The sequence below is a fragment of the Echinops telfairi genome, unplaced genomic scaffold (genome assembly GCF_000313985.2).
Source record: "Echinops telfairi isolate 266 unplaced genomic scaffold, ASM31398v2 ScPeMD7_443;HRSCAF=831, whole genome shotgun sequence".
Classification (NCBI taxonomy): domain Eukaryota; kingdom Metazoa; phylum Chordata; class Mammalia; order Afrosoricida; family Tenrecidae; genus Echinops; species Echinops telfairi.
Genome location: NW_022104341.1, coordinates 84,025,320 through 84,046,331, shown reverse-complemented (window position 1 = coordinate 84,046,331; position 21,012 = coordinate 84,025,320). Strand labels below are relative to the sequence as shown.

Below are 21,012 nucleotides of genomic sequence, written 5' to 3'. Positions count from 1 at the left end.
CTAGACTAATACAGCAATGCTCTAGGGCAGGGAACCACCTTTTTGAGAGCAGAGCGCCTCAGCTGGCTTCCTCAGACAGGCTGGAGGAGCTGAGCCCCTGAGCTGGTGGCTGGCAGCTCGGTGTGTACCCCACTCTGCCCCCAGGGCTCTGTTGTCCGAGAAGACTTCCCTTGTTTGAAAAAGCAGGTCAGCCGTATAGCTGCATCTTGAAGAGGGTGGGATGTGGCTGAAGAATTTCTTGACAATATTTAATCATTTAAGGAATGCGTAGTAAGTGGTTATTTGATACCAAATCCTAATGATGCAACTGAGACAGGTCAGATGTCGTGTGCCTGCCCTCAAGGAACTCACAGTCTAGTGAGGAGACAGATCAATAAATTACCAAATATCTGATCCCTGCTGTGTTTGGGAGAGGATCAGGAAGGCTCCCTGAGGAGAGTCCCGGAGGAGAAGCAGGAATGAATTACGGGGCAGAGACCAGCAGAGAGCCAACGCATACAAAGGCTAGCTTTGTGAGGCAGGGAGATAAGTCTGGAGAAGCAAGCAGCACCAGAGCAGGGAGAGCCTGGAGCTCTGGAAGCTGAGGCAAAGTGGTAGACTGAGTACCTGCAGCACAATCGCACATTCGCTGGCAGAACAGGGCTTCAAAACAAGGATCCCAGTACCACCACACCTACTATCCACCCCCAATTTGTATGCACTTGGGTAAAACTTTCTGAAAAGAATAGTTTACAGCATATTCTCACACTCCCGCTCATTGGACCCCCTCTTGACCACCCCCCCACACACACGTGGCAACAGCAGTACTACTATTTAAAAAAGAACCCTCTCTGTCCATATATTCTCAAGCATCTGGTCCAACACAGACAGCAGGACTTCTTACCATTCCTCAACAGGTAGCCATCTTCCCACAATCTCGGTCTGCCTATCCTATGCCAGACAGACCAGCCTCCCAGGGCTCGTTTGACAGCTTCCAGGGGTAGTCACACACAGAGAGAAAGAGAAGGACAAAGTGACATCATTCCAGGCCAGTGCAAGGGTCAGGTGACTGGCTAGGAAGGTCTCCTCTCCCCAGACTCACTGCCATCGAGTCAGTGCTGACTCACAGCGACCCTGTGGGTTTCCAAGTCTGGAACTGTTTACAGAAGCAGAAAGCCCAGTCTTTCTCCTGAAGAGCTGCTGCTGGTTTCAAACCTCCAACCATTAGGATTGCAGCCCAACAAGTCAGCCCTATACCACCAGGGGCTCCTCTTCGTTTCCTATAAGGAAGGGTTTGTTTTTTTTAGCCACCATTTATTTTATTAAAAGATAATTTTATTGGGGACTCTTACAACTCTTATAACAATCCATACATCAATTTTAGCAAGTATATTTGTACATATGTTGCCATCATTCTTTTCTAGACATTTACTTTCTGTTGTGTCTTTACTTTCTATCAGGCTTCTCTTTTTCTCCTCTCCCTGATGACTCCTTGATAAGTTATAAATTGTTATTATTTTCATCTCCCGTTTAAATCACCATTTAAGTGATTTTTCAGAAGGTGCAAGAAAGTCAGATTAGCGCCCCCTGGTGGTATAGGTAATTTGCAAGGGAAAGTGGGGCAGGGGGATCCCAGTAGACCAAATAGAGAGCAAAAGCCCCAACACCATTAGTTGGACCAAGAATAGGCTGAGGAGCCTAGACATCTGGCTTATAAGTGATGTCGTTGGTACAGAGATGCCTGCAACAAAGGCCTCTCTCACATCAAGTTCAGGTAGAATCTTTAAGACCTCATGCCTATGCTAATAGCCTCAGAACCCAAGAGGATCAGAGAGGCCCTTCTGTAACTTCATCCCCATCAAAATTGTTTTGGGATTACTCAAGAACTACTTTCCCCCTACTCCATTCATAATGATAAGGTAGATATATGAAGGCACAAAATCTCAAGTGTACTCTAACTGCAAACTCTTCCAGAAATACTAATGTCTTCCCATCACCTCTACGACTACACCTTCCTGACCTGAGATTCCACCACAGCCTGCTGACCATTAAAGTACATAAAACAAGGTGCAGCACAGAGGGGCACAGCTACAGACGGCTTCTCTGCATTGGTTCTGGAGTCAGAACGATCAAGGGGCTCCTTTCAGCCTCCAACAGGCATCAAATGATCTATTAAAATGTAAGCAATGTGCAAAATGGAGCCAATACTCACCTGGTGGATAAGATCAATTCAACCCACAGGCTTCCCACAAACTCAACCTATGGTTAACACTGTGCCATTTTGCAAAAGGGCAGGTGACTTTACCAAAGAAAGAATGCCTGAACATGAGAACCCCTCCCTCCAAGTAGCTGCGATTTCCACGTCTTGGGAAATGGATGCCAATGGGCCCTAGGGGAAATGGCATTGGAAAGCGCCTGAGCCTCAGAAGCACCACCCTTCTCCTGGACTACAAGTTCCCAGTCACCTGGAAGGCTCAGGATGGGAAAATGTTGGGGAAGTCAGAACAGAGTGTGCCACTTCCTTGCCTGGGTCCACAATGACCGCAGAGGCCCGAGTGGAATGGCAAACTTCATCTAAAGCCATCTATTGGGCTCAGTGTGCACTGGCCTTAACCACTGCTAATACTTAAGCTTTCCCTAAGCAGTCTGTACAGAACAACAATGATCCAAACGGTCCTTCTCAGCAACCCTTGCTTCCCACCTTCCAGGCCCTTACCTCCGTACAGAAGGGGGTAAGCTGTGGATGGACTTCGGGCTGGACATACATGTGGAAGGTAGATTCAATCTCCATGGTCCGACCATTTAGCTTCAAGATGGGGAACTCAATGATTTCCTAGAGCAGCAAAAACATAAAACAGGAAGAATAAGTTATTTTAATCAACCATTTCAATGAATATTTCAGAGGCAAGATTGAGAGGAGACTCTTGTGCTCACTGGCTCCTGCCAGGTCAAACTCAAGACTGAGTGAGATGGTACCAGCTCAGTTACCATCCTGACCCTCACATTGCTAATGTCACCACCGGCCCCCTATTTCCTCTGGAAATGGAAAGGAAGGCAGTAGCACAATCTGCCCCCATTTCCCCATTTGGTTCTCTCACCTGAGCCCCTAAAACCAGGCCCCCTTCCCCTTGCCCAGGTGGTCCCTATCCAGAAAGAAGCCTACATCTCCAGCCATGTAGACACCTAGCCATCAGATCAACACATGGATTCTTTCCTATTAAGTTTAAACAGAGTTGGTGGGCTTCTTCATTAGTTTATATTTGAAAAAAAGATAAACAAAAAAAATAAAGCTAAAGGGAATACTAAAGAGAAAACAGAATAAGAGTAATAGAAGCTAGTGCCTCCCACTTTTCTTCCAAGCAGTACAACCCCCCACCCGCCTCCCCCTCCAATCGCTTAGCCAGCCCTTCCCAGTCCACTGGAACGTAATGGAAGAGAAAGAGGAGGAGTGACAATTTGTTTGGTGTCTCTAAGATTAATTTGTCTCCGTTATTTAATAGAGATGCACAGCACCAAGGTCCTGGTGTGCAAACAGGCTTGCAGAACGCTGGCTGTGCAGCACGCCGCATACATCGCTCCTGGGAAGGGAGGAGCGCGCCAGAGGGGGGGAGAGGGCAGGAGAGAGCACACGCGCACCAGAGAGAAGAGGGGAAGCAAGGCGAGAGAATAAAAAAAATTATGGCTTTTTAATATTCAAAAACAGTTTGCAAAATTTAATCAAAGCAGAGGAAAAGCTAACATTTTTACCACTTTGACATTTTTATTAGCGCTTTCATAAATTTTTAAAACATGAATGGAATTAGTTTACAACACACAAAAAACTGCCCTGAAAACATCTGGAAGAGACAAATAGGAAATAATAAAAAAATAAATAAAAGCAAAACCCTCCAAGTGAAATTAGCATGTAGAAAAGGCCTCCACTGCAGAGAGAAGGGGCTTTGCTCACCGTGTGGCCCCTACTGTCAGCTCTCGCGGCATTGGTCGCCCAGTCTCTGCCTCGGAGAGGACCTTGACAATGCCACCAAATCAAGGCAAAGTGGTTCTCCCCTGGGACGACAGCAGCACCTGATGACACCTGACTGCATTTCGGAAGTGAATGGGAGAGAAGACAGAGGAGAGATAGCCAATCTCCTTGACAACCCCAGGGCAGCCAGGTCTCCACCCTGAAAGCAGACTCCCTACTACAGGGATTGGGCTGAAAACATCTATTTCAATCCACCACACCACAGCACCGCAAGACTGAAGGCCAAATCCAAGCAGTCAGGTTTCACACCGGAGAAATCCAAAGGTTATGCCTGTCTGGTCATCCTGGGCTGATCCCCACAGATAGAGAAGCTGACAGGAGTCCCCGGGAAAGGCAGAGAGGCTCTAGAGCTGAGGCAGTAGGCGATGGAGAGGCGGCCCAGGCTGCTGCAGCTTTAGCTCTCCTCCCAATGTGAAGGGAGGTGGGCGCTCAGGTCCCGATTCCCAAGGCCTCTCATTGTCTGCAAAGGAGTTCAAATAGTAGGGGCGGGGGGGGGCGGGGATATGAACTGAACCACCGAGAAAAATGATGCAGGTGCACACACAAAATACATGTTGGTGCCCTGAAAAACCGATGTCCAGGATTTCCAAAAATTGAGACATGCAGATGACACAACCTTGCTTGTTGAAAGTGAAGAGATTTGCAGCACTTAATAATGAAAATAAAAAACTGCAGCCTTTGATGTGGATTACACCTCAAAACACACACACACACCCTTACAACAAGCAGCATCATGAACAAAGAGAAAATAAGTTATCAAAGATTTTATTTTGTTTGAATTCACAATCAATGCTCATGGAAGTAGCATCCAAGAAATCAAATGACGTATCGCATTGGACGAATCTGCTGCAAAAGGCCTCTTTAAAGGGTCAGAAACAAAGATGGCACTTTGAAACCGAAGATGTGCCTGACCTAAGCCATGTGATTTTCAATCCCCTCCTCGGACTAGGGAAGACCAAAGGGAAATGGATGCCTTTGAATCGTGGTGCGGGCGAAGAAACGTCACACACGTCATAGGCTCCCTGAAGAACAGCCAGATGTCCTTAGAAGCGAGGCTGGCGAGGTTTCCTTGTACGTGGTTCGTTGGGCACGTTATTAGGAGGGACCAGTCCCTGAAGAAGGACATCATGCTTGGTCAAGAGAGGGTCAATTCAAAAGAGGAAGAACGTACAGGCCACAGTAGTGGCTTCCAACACAGAAACCACTGTGAGGAGGGTGCGAGACTGTGCCGTGTTCTGTTGTACATACAAGGAGGCTTCAAAAAGTTCTCAGGAAAATGGACCGATCCACAAGCTTTCAGAAGCCGCTCCATGGGGTCATGATAAACCGGGACTAATGCAACAGCACGTAGCCACCGTCACACCAAACTTGCTTAACCTAGGCTCGTCCACCTCCTTCCATCCCTACTCAAGGTAGAGAAACACTTCCCCACAGAGGAGACTCCTTAGCCGGGTGAGTTTGGCTGCCCTGTTGTCTACGGAAACAAACACAGCCAGCTCCTCACTAACAATGTTAGCTGGGCCCACAATGAAATTTAACCTGCGACACAACTGTACTTTTCATTTAAACTTTCATTTGGAGAGAAGCAGTGTTTGGAGACCTGCAGTTTGTCCTGCTAATAAAGACAAGTGTTGGGACCTTTAAGGATACCATTCATCTTTGGCTTTTATTAAATTCAATTTTCTTAAGCCCATGATCCATTATGAAATTAGGAGTTGACATTCCTCTGGAAACAAAAAGATCTATCAAACATAAATAGAAAAACCCTCCTCTATTACCAAGAATTTATGGCTTAAAGTTGATCTCTTTCCACTTTTTTACAAGCACATGGTTTGTTTTAGTTATCTGAAATGCTGTTATAGATCTGGAATTTCATTAGTATTTATTATAAAATAGTAAGCGCTTCGGATCCTGCTCTGCCCAGCACAGAGCCAGTACTCCGAACAGATTCCCTGAAAACCTGGTCCCTGACTTTGCTCCTGCAGCTCCATACTCAAGCTTCCCTGCTGCTGCTACCTCACCCACTGGGAATGGAAGCCCATCTAAGCGAACAAGGCAGCCTCAACTCCATTTGTAAAAAGCAGGGGGAGACAGACACCAAAACAAATGCCTGGGGGTCAGGACCCCTGGGCCCAGGACACACCAGATTGGCCCTGCCACAGACCTCCTTTCCCGACATTGCTGGACCACTCGCCAGGACTTCTCCCCCAGACCCAGAAGGGGAACGTGTCCAGCAGCAGCAGCAGCAGCAGTAGTAACGTGGACTTCCCACACTGGCACATGCACCCTTCAGTTGAGCCACTCAAGGCTTAACAGAGGAGCTCCTGATAGAAACCCGTTTGGCGAGGGCGTCAGGGCAGAAAGGATCTCAGTTTTAATACTTCTTATCTTCTCACGTTGTCCAGCCAAGTAGAGGAAAGGTGTCCCAATCTGTACCAAGGTGGCACAACTTTGCACCCAATACACCTGGGCATGCCAAACACTTGAACAGCTTTCAGCTGATAAAGATCAGAGGCAACAGATTGACGGCATCAATTCCAACTCAAGGATTGTGAAGACATGTCCAAGTGCCAGCTTTTAGAACCAGTGGCTCAGATAACACGATTATTCCTGCCCCTCAGCCCTCCCCTAACAACTTCATCATCACCATCCCTCCCACCGCCCCCCACGATGAAGTATGCTTGTGTGTTTAGGGACAAGCGAGTGCCTGTGTAAGAGTTGCAGGAAAGGAGAGTCTGTATTTACCAGCTCTTTCCCCCTTCCCCGCTCAGACTAGTTTCACGATTCCTTACCTTTGTAAGCCATCTGCATTCAGTTAAACTACCTGAGCACTGAGTCCATGCAGGGCATTGTCCGGGGGTGAGCGTGGGATTTAGAGATGAGATGTCGTCTATGCGCTCAAGAGGTACACAGACTAGTGAGTGGAGGTGATGATAAACAAAGTGCTATGTTTTCTATTTATAGCCTGCTTTCACCTGCTTTCTTATCATCCTTATTAATTCAGGGAGATAAGTCACATCATCATCACCAACATCACCATGACTTTCATCCTTCCATCTATTAGCTACATGTGACACACAATGCGATACATGCCGAATGGAAGTGATCACACTTAATCCTCCTCGCACTTCATGAGGTAGGGCTCATCATTACCTCCAGTTTACAAATAAACCAAGGGAAGAGAAGTTCACAACCTCTTTGGAAGACATTCGAAACAGACCAAACTCATTGTCATGGAGTCAAATTCGAATCGCCGGCACCCTGAGGGGCAGAATAGCACCGCCCTGGTGGGTTTCGGAAGCTTCAGTCTTCATGGGGCAGAAAGCCTTTCACCTGAAGAACAGCTGGTGGTTTTGAACTGCTGGCTTTGAGGTTTGCAGACCAGCTTGTAACCCAGAAAGGCCTGGTCATCTAGTTCCCAAACATCGGCCCTTGAAAACCCTACAGACAGGGCAGGTCCACTCTGATACGTGTGGGGTCACCATGGGTCGGGGTGGCCTCCGAGGAAACCGGGTCGAGGCTGTCCCTTGCTAAGGGTCACAATGCCAGTAAGGGCCAGAATGGACTAAAATTTAAAAATCTGAAGAGTCGATCAAGAAAGTCCGAAAGCTAACCTTTAGGGATCTCAGTTTACTACTAACTCCTATAAAGAGGCTGCTCTCAAATTATAGCCATGGCGGATGTGGAATGTCCAGACAGGAAGTCCTAGAAGCCTGCTACTGAAAGCCTCCACTGCGGCCATAGAACTTCAGGTGGCACTAGGCGATGAGCTCAGGGAGGGCAGGCAGAGCGGTCTTCAGTTTGCAACCGCAGCACTTAACTCCGGTCCTTAACTCTCTCAACTTCCGTGATTACAGGTAAGAATGGGTCATAACAGGATACTCTGCTTCCCCAGAGCTCTTCACAGCGCCCCCTACCTCGGCGATCTACTTCCGGTGACTGAGTGAGTAAACGGTAAGCGGCAGCGCCAGGATTTAAACCTAGAGATCCACTGCCTCCCATTTCTGTGTGCTCTCGCACCCTTCCTCAACTGCTGCTTCGATTATCCCTGGGTGCCCCACAGTCGTCCATTCCAACTCAGTGTCCCCATGAGACAGCACAGAATGGGGTGCCCCCTTAGGGTTTTCTAGGCGGTAATCTTTATGGAAGCAGATCGCCAGGCCTTTCCCCCCTGAATCCACCGGGCAAGTTCAAATCACCACACTTTTCAGTTAGCAACCGACCACTTCACCAGTGCACCACCAGAGCGCCTCAGCTGCTACAAACCACAAATGCCGCAGTTTACCAGTGACTGAGGTTTTCCCTGGGCACCACTCTCAGAGCTAAAACAGCTGGTCCGTCTACCCCTCAAAAAACACCTGCACTTTGAGGTTGTCCACAGGCAGGGTATCATGAACCTAAAATGCGGGCCTGTGGATGCCTGATGGGAACTGACCACAGCTTGACAACTAAGAACAATAGCTTCAATGCTTGGATTTTTTCCAAGGGATCTATGGTTCCAAATCTATTTACCTGATGTCTCCCTCAATAAAATGCTGTCAATCTTGTTTCCTTCTAGCAGAGGGAAGACAGAAAGATAAAAGAAAGGCACCGAATGAATGTCCTTTTACCTTTTTAAGTGAGTTGGGAGCAGGGGTTTTGAACCGGTGGCTTTCTAATGGCTCAACTAGGAACACTCGTGATTCCCTTGATAAACTTGAGGGCAAAACTGTACCAGCATTTCAAATTAAACTTCACACCCACAATCCGTTGCTTACAAGAAATAAATGTGTAGGTGGTTTTCAGGGTATTCAAACTCCCTTTCAACTTAAGTGTCTGCAGTGATAAGATTATATTTAAAGATTAGGAGAACGACAAAAGGATTTTAAACACAAGGGACTTGGATTAGATGGTTGGTATTTCTTAACAATGGGACAGAGCTTAAAGGGTAGCATTCTACAGAGCTTTTTCTGAAGCACAGGTGCCTGGGCTGATGTTTCTGTGATCCTGTGTGAAGTAAGGGCAGAATGAACAGGTGACTGGCCACAGCTTTCACCTCTCAACCTAGGAAGGATCTGGCAGTGACTTACAGACACTAACAACTCACCTAAGGACCCAGGGGGGTGCACACTGCTAGGGAAGCGCTCAGCTACGAACTGGGAAGTTGGTGGTTCAAACCCCCCACCAGGTTTCTTAGAAGAAAGACCAAGAGATCTGCTTCCGTAAAGATCACAGCCAAGAAAACCCAGCAGGGGCAGCTCTACTCCGTCAGCTGGCGTTGTGCTGAGTCCAAATTGAATTGCTGGGACAATTCTAATCTGTCTACCCTTCCCTCCACCCTCTGAGGAAGATTACAAAAAGTGTGGGCAGGTCCCTGCCCAGAAAGGAAGGTTTGTTACAACGCCAAAGCAGCATTACACTCGAGAGAAAAAGCAGTAGTGGGCAAACACCTGGGTTTTACCCAAATATGGACCATTTCTCAGGGGATCCTGGCCACAGAGAAAAGGTGGAAGTTGGATGGGAAAGGCGAGGAATACAGTGGGAAATGGGGCATAGTTTGTCTAACAGCTTCTTCCTTGGAGAAAGAAAAAAAACAAAACAACAACAGACATTTTATGCACAAGGAGCTTATTTCTTAAACAAACACTCGTGGTTTTGATTTACACCACAGCCTGCTCCTAAATAATTTATGGCGGGTTAAATTTATTGCCGAGCCCTGGCTGGCTGCAAATTCGAATTGCCAAATAATTAGATTTTAGGGCAAAGCTTATAAATTACCCGTCGATTTGTCCGGACTTGTTTGTCAGTTGCTTTGTGCTTCGGGTCATCTTTGGCATTTGGCTGTTTGGGTTTTAATTGCTGATTTACACTTTGACAGATGAGCGCGGATGCTCCAAGTCTCACGACAAGGAAGGGTAAAAATCAGAGCTTTAAAAGGCTGATTTTTCACCTACATGCCCCCTCCAGCCCATCCTCATAGACCCCAAAGCAATTAAAATGTAGAAGGGGGGCTGACAACAGACATCGCTATTCTTTATTTAGGGTACTGGGGAAAGGAGGTGCCGAGTGAATTGTAATTCCCCTTTCCTGAAATCAGAAGTGAAACAATAACCCTCAATGCCAGTAAATGAAGGGTCCAGAAGTCCCAGCAACCCTGCCCTCACCAAGGAGTGTGCATGCCCCAGAGGGCCCCCAATGCCATGGCTGACTGGCACAATGCGCGGTACAGCATTTACATGCTCAATTACAAGTAACTTCAGATATTAGTGGTCTGGTGAAGCAGACCCCTTCAGGGCAGCAAACAACCACAAGATTTCTTTGTAGCTACCTATACACGTGTATTTGTCATGAAGTTAATTTGAACAAATCTCAGAGTGGGTGAAGGTCTCCCTGAAGGCAGCAAAGGGAGAGGGCATGAAAGGGGAAGGGTGCCAAAACCAACATACCATTCCTGGGGAGGAAAGAAAACCTCTCTGGGGAGTGCCCTGCCCACCTCCATCCACCATGTTGACAGGAAGTCTGGGCTCTGTCTACGCTCCCTGGAGAAGCAGGAGGTGCCTCCCAGTCACCTGGCACAACCCAACAGCTCACAACAAGGCCACTGGTATGATTACTACTAACGCTGGGCTACCTATAGAGAGCTGGCACAGACAGCTATTATAGGCCAAGCTCTTAGACATACTGATTCATCTTGTTCTTCCGACAGCCCTATGAGTTCGGTACTATTGTTAACCCCATTTTACCAATAAGGCAACTGAGTCGTAGAGACAATACGTGGCTTCTCCAAGGTCACAAAGCTAGGAGGTGCTAGAGAAAGGGCTCCGATCCAGAGAGCCCCGTGGTGGCACCCATGCTCCTAGCCACCATGCCACACTGTGCTCAGGAGGGCACATGCGCCTCGGCTCCCCTCACTTCAGAGGGGTAGAGTCCACATGGCTCCAAAGCCTGGTGCTCAATCACCCAACAAAACCAAATTCACTGCCATCACAGACGATGCTGACTGACGGCGACCCTACAGGACCGGGCGGAACTCCCCGTGGGTTTCTGAGAAGACCGTAACTCTTTATGGGAATAGAAAACCCCATCTTTCGCTTGCAGAGCAGCTGGTGGTTTTGAACTGCTGATCTTTCAAATCACAGCCCAGCACGTAACCACTACACCACCAGGACTCCAGTCACCCTAAAAGGTGAGGAATTATCAGACATCTGGCTTGTTGGGATATGAATCAGAGGCTTGGTTAGACAAAGACCATGCTCCCCATCAATTCAGATACTGTACTACAGATACAATACGAGGGTAAATCAAACAGTACTGCTAGAAAATCATAGAAATGAAACGTGTATTAAACTAAACTACAAAAATGTGAAGATATTGTTTCTCAATACTTCCTCCACCTTTTGGGACTCTTTGATTTACATGTTCAAACAATCACTTTGGCGTCCTCGAGAGACTCGATGCATGTTCATTTCAAATAATCTTTGAGTTTGGGGGGAAAAGCGGATAGGGCAAGGTTTTCCAGGAAGCTCCTCTCATTGGACAGCCATGCTACCTTCAAGGATGAGCACTGTGGTGGCAGAAAATTCCTCCAGCCCGCTATCTGGCCCTTTTCTCACCACGGCAGTTTCCATTAACACACTTCTTCATAATAAGCCCCCGTGACCCTTCCTGTGTCCTTTGAGAAATCTGTGAAGATTGCCCCTTGGGAATCCTCAAAAACAGACACCTTAACATTCTCAGCTGCCCTGTGTCTTGAATTTCATTGGTCCAGTAGATGGATCCCTTTGGAAGCTACTGCTCTGATTGGACCATGCTGTCTGGATCTCAACCTTGGCTACGATTCACTTCATAAAATCATCTTCATTAGCTTCAGTCTTGCTCCAAAGATTGATAGAAAGATCAACTTTCAGAGTTAGCTGATCCTTGTGCAAGATGTGTTACTTAATACAGAGAATGATGAGCTGTGTGAGATCCCAACTTCAGCAGCTATCACATCAATGGTAAGTCTATGGATTTCTCCCACCAGTGTGGACACCAGCCAGTTTCTTCATTCATCAAAGGAGATGGTCGCCCCTTAGTCTCTGACCTTACTTAAAATGTCTGATCCATCAGAAAACTGTTGTTTTATGTGGGGCAGCGTTCCTGTAAACTTGTTAGAAAGCTTCAGGGATTTTGGGAAGGTGTTCATTTGAGTTTTGTTAAAAATTTTATCTTAGTCCTAACCTCAAAAACATTTTGTTTTAAAGGCACCTCATGGTGACATTCGGTTCCGAGTTGCGCCAGCCTCTGATGCCAGGAGCATGTTTAAAGGAGCTGTTTCGAGTAAACCCGTGCATGTAGGAAGCGGAACCCTAGCAGCCGTACCTTCTGACCTTCCCTTTCAGTTTGCAGTGAGCAATCGGTGATCGAAACAGGACCTGGCAGACACAGCGGGTCTGGTCTAGCACCAGAGAGGCTGAGTGGACTTCAGGAAGCCGTGCTCGGTGGTCCCGCCCACAGTTTCAAGGACTGCTGTTCTTCTCACAGAAGAGCTGCATCGCTACGGGTTGGCTCACAGAGTGCCCGTCCTGCCCCTAACGCACAGCCAGAAGCCCGGACAGGGAACCAGTTGTTCTGGCCTGAGAGTAATGTTTTAAAAATCACTGACCAGGAAGCAAGCAGCACTCTCCCATCCTGTCCTTTATGCAGGGAACACTCTTCACACCCATGGGCTCACTTGACCCCCACATCTCTGTAAGGCGAGAAGAGATTTCACAACCCCTCGTTTTACAGATGAGAAAGCGAAGGTGCTCTGTCGTTCTCAAGTATGGACAAGCCGCATCCACATCAACCAGAAACTTGCTAGAAAGGCACATTATTGGGCTCCATCCCAGGCTTTCTAAATCAGAAAGCCTAAGGACAAGAGCCCAGCAATCTGTGTTTGAACAAGCTCTGTAAGTGTTTCAGGGGCTCGCCAAAGTTTGAGAACCACTGGTCTACAACAGAGCAGTGGTTCTCAAACTTCATACTTAGGTCTGGAGTGGGGCCTGGTAGTCTGCAGTCTACGTAGGTCTCAAGTGGAATCTGATGATACTCTGCATCTCGAATAAACTCTCAGCTGATGCAGATGCCACAACTTCTCAGAACACACTCTGAATGGCAAACATGTAGTCACGGGCACCTGGGTGATGAACTCCTTACTCACACGTGAGGATCGGAGCCCCAGATTCTCAGCTCCTCTCTGAGTGGGCTCAGCCCTTACTCAGGCCACTTCTAAGCTCCAAGAGCAAGCCCTCTGTCAACCATCCCTGGCTCTTGCCATCTGACATCTCATCCTCCCTGTTGCCAAGAGCTAGGGGGAAAAATCTCACACATCACATCCTAAAACGTTACAGAAGAAGTTGGCACTGCTCTATCAGGGAAACAGCAAAAGGTTTCATTGTCCAAAATAAAAATGGAGAGTGGGAGGAGGAGGGAGGAAGTTACTAAAGGAGAGAAAGAGGAAAGGAGAGAAAGAGGTTTCTTTGTCCAGCCAATCTCTGTTTCCTTTCAGAGTTCTTTTGAGACCAGAGCATCAACTATTCTCAGAGTGGTTCACCAAATTACTTTCTCAGCGCTCCAGAAAAGCACTTTCCATCTGTCCAAATGACCCAATCAGCATGGCTGGACACTGCTCGAGGAGCTCCGATTACACACACAAGTTGGGAGCGTGTCCGAGCTCTTAGCACACCTGACTCCCCATTAGTGTCCAGAGGAGCTTTAAACTATTTAAGAGTCTGGGTCTCCAGGTTTCTTTTCCACTTTTCGACATACTAAAGGGTCGAAACACATAACTTCTCTCCATCTTTCCCATCGCCACCTCAGTCCAACCCACCAACATCCACCTCTCGTCCGACCATGCAACGGCCTCCTCACCAATGACCTCACATCTCTTTAGCTACCTTTCCCTGTCTCCAAACTGTGTATTGCGCTTGCAACACTTCTGTTTTCTCTCTTCACTCAGCAGTACGTCCAGACTTTCTTTTATGACTCGCCAACTTTGCCCTCTTTCTCACTGTGGGCTCGCACACTCCCTTTCTCACAGCAACCTCTGCATCTTGAAATAAGAGCTTCTGCCAGCACTTAGCCCTCAGAGCAGTCCTGGGCGTGGATGGCCTTTCCAGAACTACGCACTGACCACAGCACAGAGCTAGAGCCACTGTAACGGACAGACTTTGCTGCTCAAGGCCCTTCAAGGTCCCCCTCTGGCCAACTCTGTGCAAGGTCAGAACCAGGAAAGCGGCCCATCCCAAGGCAGCACCTACCTCTTCAGAGCAAATGCTTCCCTGAGGGTTGTTTCTCCCTTCAGAGTCTACGCAACTCCACCTCCTGTCCAGCTGTCCAAACACCTAATGGGGCTTTGCTTATGGCAGCCTTCAGTACACGAAGCCCGTTGGCCTGATCCTGCCTGGTCATGCTGCGGGTGCAGAGCCCGGAAGACGTTCCTCTCAGCTCTTAGGCTGAGCTATGGCTCTACTTTCAGAGCTAGAGTTGAAAACGCATCACATAAATGTAAGCTGAGTGGCTGTGGGGCTTAAGCGCTATCAAGTGAGTAGAAAGGGTGTCCTTTCATTGGCTCCAAGGTTGCTACAATAAGATCCTCCTCATTCCTTTGCTGACTTAGGTCGGCTTTGTCATGTCCAATGAGAACTTTAAAAGGCAACTCTGGGTGTCACTGCTATTTTACAATCTCTGATGTCATTCACCATTTATCAATGGCCCCATTCTTTAGAGCTCTTCCCACCACCAACCTTAGCCCTGGGTCTCACCAAGTCTGCATTGTAACAGCTGTCTCAGCCGTGGAGAGGCCATCAGCAGTAAGAAGAGGCTAGGGGAGTTGCCTCGAGATTTGCACTAAATTATGTGGTGATTTTGTTACCACTGACCCAATGCTCCCCAAGGAAAGTTCCTGGCCCCACTCCCAGGCCACTCCATAGCTTTACATACCACGGCAACTCAAAGGCGGAAACCCTGGGGAAGGTAGAGAAGCAGTCTGCACAGAGCAAATAAACCCACTCCCATCCTGCCTCTGCGAGGCCAAACACACGAGGCAGCACCCCCGTGCATCAGTGCTCCACTCCCCAGGATGTATATTTTACTTCTACATTGCTATGTCTGCTCCAGATAAAGGAGGGCCTTCGGCTCTCAGAGGACGCTACAACAGGGCCAAGACTTGGACACAGCAAAGGCTTGTTCCCATTCAGGGAACACTAGTGAGGAGTCATAGAGAGCGTTGGGGGAGGCCCATCCCTATGAGGGACCACCAGGGAACAGCTGCCTAGGAGGTTAGGGGGTGGGGAAGCAGCATTTATGGAGGCAGAGACCAAGAGACAAAGGGGCCTCTTGGGCTGCCCATTCCCACTGCCATCACGGGCCACCAATAGAGAGATTCATTTATAGTGACCCTGGAAGAAGAGATGTGTTAAGCCAGAGATAGAACCAAGAAAAAGGGCCATAATTGGCCTGATGGGCAGAGGAAAAATCATTTCAGGAGCCGGGTGCCTGTGCAAGCACACTTAGAGCTCACACAGTCATCATAACTCAGCCCCTCAAGCACTTTGTGCTCTGCTTGTGGTGTTAACTTTAATGTCTTAACATATAACACCATCCGCACTAACACAAAATACTACACACGCCAGATGAGGCTGAGTTATAGTTGCTGAGGGAAGCATAACTTTGAATTTCCTGATTTTGGTGCATTTAATCTCAACCATAATGTTACATTAACGTCGGTTTTGCATTTCATTTCCTAGTTTAGAAGAATAGCATCAGCGCCTAAGCCTGTATATACAGAAGAACAGTGCAGGCTGACTGGGGCCACAGGCAGCGGGACCCCCGCCCACCAGCCCGCCCACCAAGCAGCTGGGCGCCTCTGCTCAGGGGCCCAGCCCAGCACCGCCCACTTGGAGGGGCTGCAACCAGGACAAACAGATGGGGAGAAAGGGGTGGGTTCTTTCCCTAAGGAAATGCCTTCCTAGCCACTTGGGGACTACGGGACCTTCCAATGGAAGATGGCAGGAACCAAGCACAGACAGAGGCAAGAGAGCTGAATACAGAGCAAAGAGCAAAATATCCTGGGTGTGAGGGCCAGCGGGGAAGAGGATTGATATGGTTTGATTAGTAGGGATCTGACCAATTTTCCATAAACTTTAAAAAAATGTCCCTCTCACAAAAGCCTGATAATGATGTATCAAAGCTAATGATGCAGAAGCCCTTCACATGCCTCCTTCCTACATAATTCCTTCTCTTCTGCGGCCATCAATGCTCTCTCCACCCCACCCTACAAAAATAACTGCATCTGGACAACTTTCTATAACAGAGAAACGCCTTTACTCTAACTGCAAATGCAGATGGGGTCTCTTCGCAGGTTTCCTAAAAGGGGTGGGGATGAGGGGTCCCCTATGGACAAAGACCAGACACTAGAAAATCTCAACCCCGAAGGTCATTTTTCTCCAAAATGATGGGAACTTGAAGACAGATGAGAAGGAAGGCAGCGGCAGGGCTGCGGCCAAGCAGCGAAGAAAAGACTATCCCCAGGAGCCTGATGGACGGCCCCTGACAACCCAGGGAAGGACGGAGGGAGGGAGGGAGAGAGGGAGGCAGCCGGCGGGCCATCAGCCTCCCAGATGGGGAGAGCTGGGCCACCCCCTCCCGGGCCCTCCCAGCCGGCCCGAGGTCATGTCCTCCTCCTCACACGCTGTGGCCTGTACCTCATTTTCCTCACTTACATTTGCTGTGGTCTCTTCTGAACACTGAGGTGGAGAGAGAACTTGCCCCAAGGTTAAAGATGCTCAATTAAAGATCCCACCAAAGCTTTCAGGCTGCTCCCTGTGCCTCAGGGTCACAACAACCATCATTCCAAGCACATCCACACCAAAATGAGCAACATAAACTCCTGTTGGCGAGGACAGAGAAGCCAAGTTCTCCTAGACCAGATGAGATCTACTTCTACATTAGGGAGCAATTCCCAAAGGACAAAAGGAATCCCATTCCTCAAATCTAAAGCCCTAAAAACATTAAACCATCTAAATTAACATTTAAGTGAAAAATGTTTTCCAATGAAAAAGAGTCTCATTGAAAGTTCAACCAACACCTACCGCATGAATCTGAATTGAAACATGCAAAAAAATCAAATAAGTGTAAAAACCAGAACACAAAAGCCTATTACTGGCAAACACACCACTCCAGTTTCACCTAGCTGAACAAAGTGCAAAAATAAACAGCAAAAATGATGACAAATGGAAAATACCAGATGTTTTACCCTGTTTATAACCAATATTGTTACTCACCCAAGTACAACAGAGCTACACCTGTTAAGTCTTTCATGATGGCATTCCTTTAGGATAGCCCCAGTAAGCTGACTCAGGGACTCCTGAAAACCAGAGACAGATGAGAGAACATGAGCCCCACGCCGAGCCTCTGGAGAGGCCTGGCCCTGAAACTGGCTTCTGCCCCACACGAAAAAGGAGTTAGGACACATCTCCCATAAGAACCCAAGGAGCACAGCGCAAAGCCTGTGGGAGGGTGGGAAACTGGGACCATTCTAATTCACAATTCCAAACCCACCCCCGCATGGAGACCTCCCACTGATCAATCTCCACGAGCAGAGGGCCATCGAGCCTTTCTGAAGACAGGCGGGAAGGCTGACCTAGCCTGCAAACCCTCCTTGACCCCTCTTAATGTCTCTTCCGTACATACGTTCATGCCACCCCAAATCCCAAGTTTTTCTGCTTCAATTTTACTTCATTTCTTTTTTTGTCCTTGGTAAAATGCAAAGCAAGTTATTGTCATCCTGCTTTGCAACAACTACTTTCCACAGGATGACTTTATCTCATCTGGACAAGAGACCAGTCACTAATTTATCTCCAAGTCCTCTTTATGTGCCTCAAAAGGCGTTTCTCTTATTCTGAACGTTCCCAATGTCTTGCTTGTTTCTTTCTTCCCTTCTTGACCAGCAACGCTAAACTCAGAGAGGCTCCAATGAGGATCTGACCTCTCAGGATCTCTGCAGGATACTATCCTATCTGCAACTGATGACCGCTCCACTCTATCTTTCAAGCTATCTCTGAATTCTACCAGGACCCTTATATCTACAAGCTTTGGAGGAAGACAAAGAAGAAGAAAAGCCCAAAAAACAAAGGAGGAGGAGGAGGAAGAATTTTTCAGTTGCCACAAACAATAAGTCTCTCAAGTTGTGCTTGATCTGCCAATCTCAGTCCTGAGGGTGGACCAAGAGGTGTCTAGCCCCAAACTCACCTTCCTACCTGTTGCTCACAGCATTGTGGAGACCTAATGAAGTCGAGATGCATTACATTTATCACTTGGCCTAGATCCACTCAAATCCATCACTATGTCACAGCAAGAAGTTAGATTGATCTGACAGGATTTGCTCTTCTTCACAAGCCCATGTAAGTTATTACTCAGTACCCTGCGCTCTTCTAGCTGTTTGCTGATTGATTATCTGACGATCAGGTCAAGTATCTTCTCGGGAATCACAGTAAACTAACGGGTCTACAATTTCCAAGATCATTCGTATTCCCTTTTAAAGATAAGCAAGACAGCAAATGCTTCTCCCCGAGTCCTCGAAAGCAACAGCTAATGCTTTGTTAATAATGAACCAGGGCAGCCAATTCCTTAAGTGCCCTTGGAATCACATCATCAGGGTTCATTGATTCTGGAAATAATCTTTAATCAGGCCCAGATCTTGGTAAACAGCATGAAACCCTACCACAGCCTGAGTCTAGAGGGCCTTGGTGTCTAGATCTAGGCAGGAAGTTGGTGATCCAAGTGAATTTAAATCTGTTCTGCATTATGTCTTAAGCACTGCAAACAGGAAACAAGTAAACAAAACAAAACCCAATGCCCTTGAAGGAGAGTTGAAAGGTGACATTAACCGGCAGACGAAATAGAGACTGAAGCCTCAGCAACAATACCAGGACCCTCTGGCAGAACAAGAGAAGAGAACAGACTGACATAATTATCTGAGCTTAGAATCTAACTGAAAAGATAAGAAAACATACACAAGCATGCACCAGGAGGCAGAAAGTATTAATGCCAGAAGGCACGTGCCAAACGATCGTGAGTGTTCAAAAGAGGAGTGAATCAGATGCAACAGGAATTTAGATTCAGGTCCCACTGGGGCTTACTCAGCAAGTGCAGGCCGCACATCAGTCGGGAGATAACATGGGAGAATCTGCACAACCAACAGTCCCATAACTCAGGCACAGCCACCGTGCCAAGAGACTCTCTAGATTTGGAGTGTGGGGAGGGGGGGCACAGAAAAGACTGGCAGGGGCAAGGGCAGGAGGAAGGTAAATGAGTTGGAATGTCTACTTTATGTAAAATAAACTATAATTCGATAAAGACAGAGCCCTTTCTGGAAAAAGACTAACATTGAGAAATGAGTCCATTGTATCTTTGATCAAGCCCCACTCCCTGCCTCTCAATGGCTGGTGCAGGTGCCCTCTTCATCTCCTTCTGCTTATTGTCAGTTGAAAGCTACCCTGAGAGCAACATGTCTAAGTCTCCCAAAGTTACCCAACCTGCCAACCCAGAACCAGTGGGACAAGCTAAGGACCCAGAGTTCAGGCATCCTCAAGGTCCCTGTGCTACAGTGCACTGCTGCATCGGCCCCAGACACCACCCCACCACCCCCCGCATTGTTTGGCAAGAGGAAACAAGCTTAGCTCCTGTACACATGTGTCTTTCCATGGGGGGGAGTGGGGAGCGACCTTGAGTGTGCTCACAGCCTGGTGACTGGCTTCCCCAGCAAGGTGGACTGCAAGGCCTTTTATCACTTAACCTCAGAGGCAGCACTGCCTCTTCCACTAGACTCTATTGCCGATGTGGGACTAGTTCCGGCTCGTTACGGAAGGGCACTACGGGGTATAAATGCCAGGAGGTAGAGCTCATCAGGGTCATCATCTTGGAGCTGGCTACCATGTAACTAATTTTTTTAAAGCAGCCGTAGCAAAGAAAGAAGGGGAGGGAAAGAGAGAGAGGAAGGATGAGAAGAAAATATTTTGACAGCAAAAGCTAAGACAGGAGAAAAAAATACACTCAATTTTCCCGAGAGACCACTTCTCAGGTCTACCTCCCCCTAGTGCGCCTGAACAAGTCCCGCTGCCTAGGCAGAGCCTGCAGGCAAGCAGCCACCGGCGAGGACGAACTGAGGACGCTCCTCCGGGTTCCAAGGAACAAGGTCACCCTCCCTCCCTCCTTGCCCACCCCACCTTTTCTCCATCACCGATGCAGCAGTTACCTGAGGGTGGATCTGTGGCTTGTCGCACGTGGCCTCAAAGTCCAGCACTAAAAAGTAGTGATACCTCTGGGGAGGGAAGGGCACCATTGCTGCCATGGATGCGCCAAAGCCGTGGGCCGCCAGCTTTCTGGTGGATATGGAGCAGAACTCCGGAACACCACAGGGAGGAAATAAGTGGGAGCCCAGCACTTTTCTTGCTCTTGAAAGTAAATATGAAGAAAATCGAGCTGCTCCAGTCTGTAAAGGTGCTAGCATTGAACATCCAGAAGTATCTAAAACTTAGGGGAGGAAAGTTAAAAAACAAACAAAAACAAAACAAAACAAAAAACATACACATATACAAAAAAAGAAACAAATAACAACAACAACCAAAAAAAAACAAAACAAGAGAGCCTGGGTTACTCCCTCCCACGGTGGCCCTGTCCACACAGTCTTCAGGAGCAATCGTACAACTTGAAGCACTGCCCCTCTCTGGGCCCCCCCTTTTATGAACCACAGGATCATGACTGAAGTTCAAGACCCTAATCCTGGCACCTGCTGCATTATTATGGCTCCCAGATCATTCTCCAAACATTCAACTGGCCTTCACCTCTCAAAGGGATGAGAGGGGGAAATTCTGTGGCCACTTCTCAGGTGGCAACGGTTAAGTGTCAAGCATAACATGAGGTGACCCACTTTGATAATCAATCCTGGGAGCTGAGTCACTGAGACTGGCCACAGAAAATGCCCTTGGCTTTGTGAGGAGCCATTTGCC

General features: G+C 47.9%; 1 protein-coding gene across 3 annotated transcripts in view; it reads right to left on the bottom strand.

Moving 5' to 3' along the window:
- Positions 1-21,012, bottom strand: part of ERI3 (ERI1 exoribonuclease family member 3) — a 143,924-nt gene that overhangs the window by 108,664 nt on the left and 14,248 nt on the right. The window contains exons 3-4 of one of the 3 annotated variants that reach the window (XM_004699483.2): positions 20,259-20,536; positions 2,696-2,812 (exon numbers count right to left, since the gene is read on the bottom strand). In XM_004699483.2, coding sequence (XP_004699540.1) covers positions 2,696-2,812; positions 20,259-20,536 — 395 coding nt within the window. The remainder of the gene's footprint in view (positions 1-2,695; positions 2,813-20,258; positions 20,537-21,012) is intronic. The other 2 variants (XM_045291988.1, XM_045291989.1) reach the window with 2 other exon arrangements.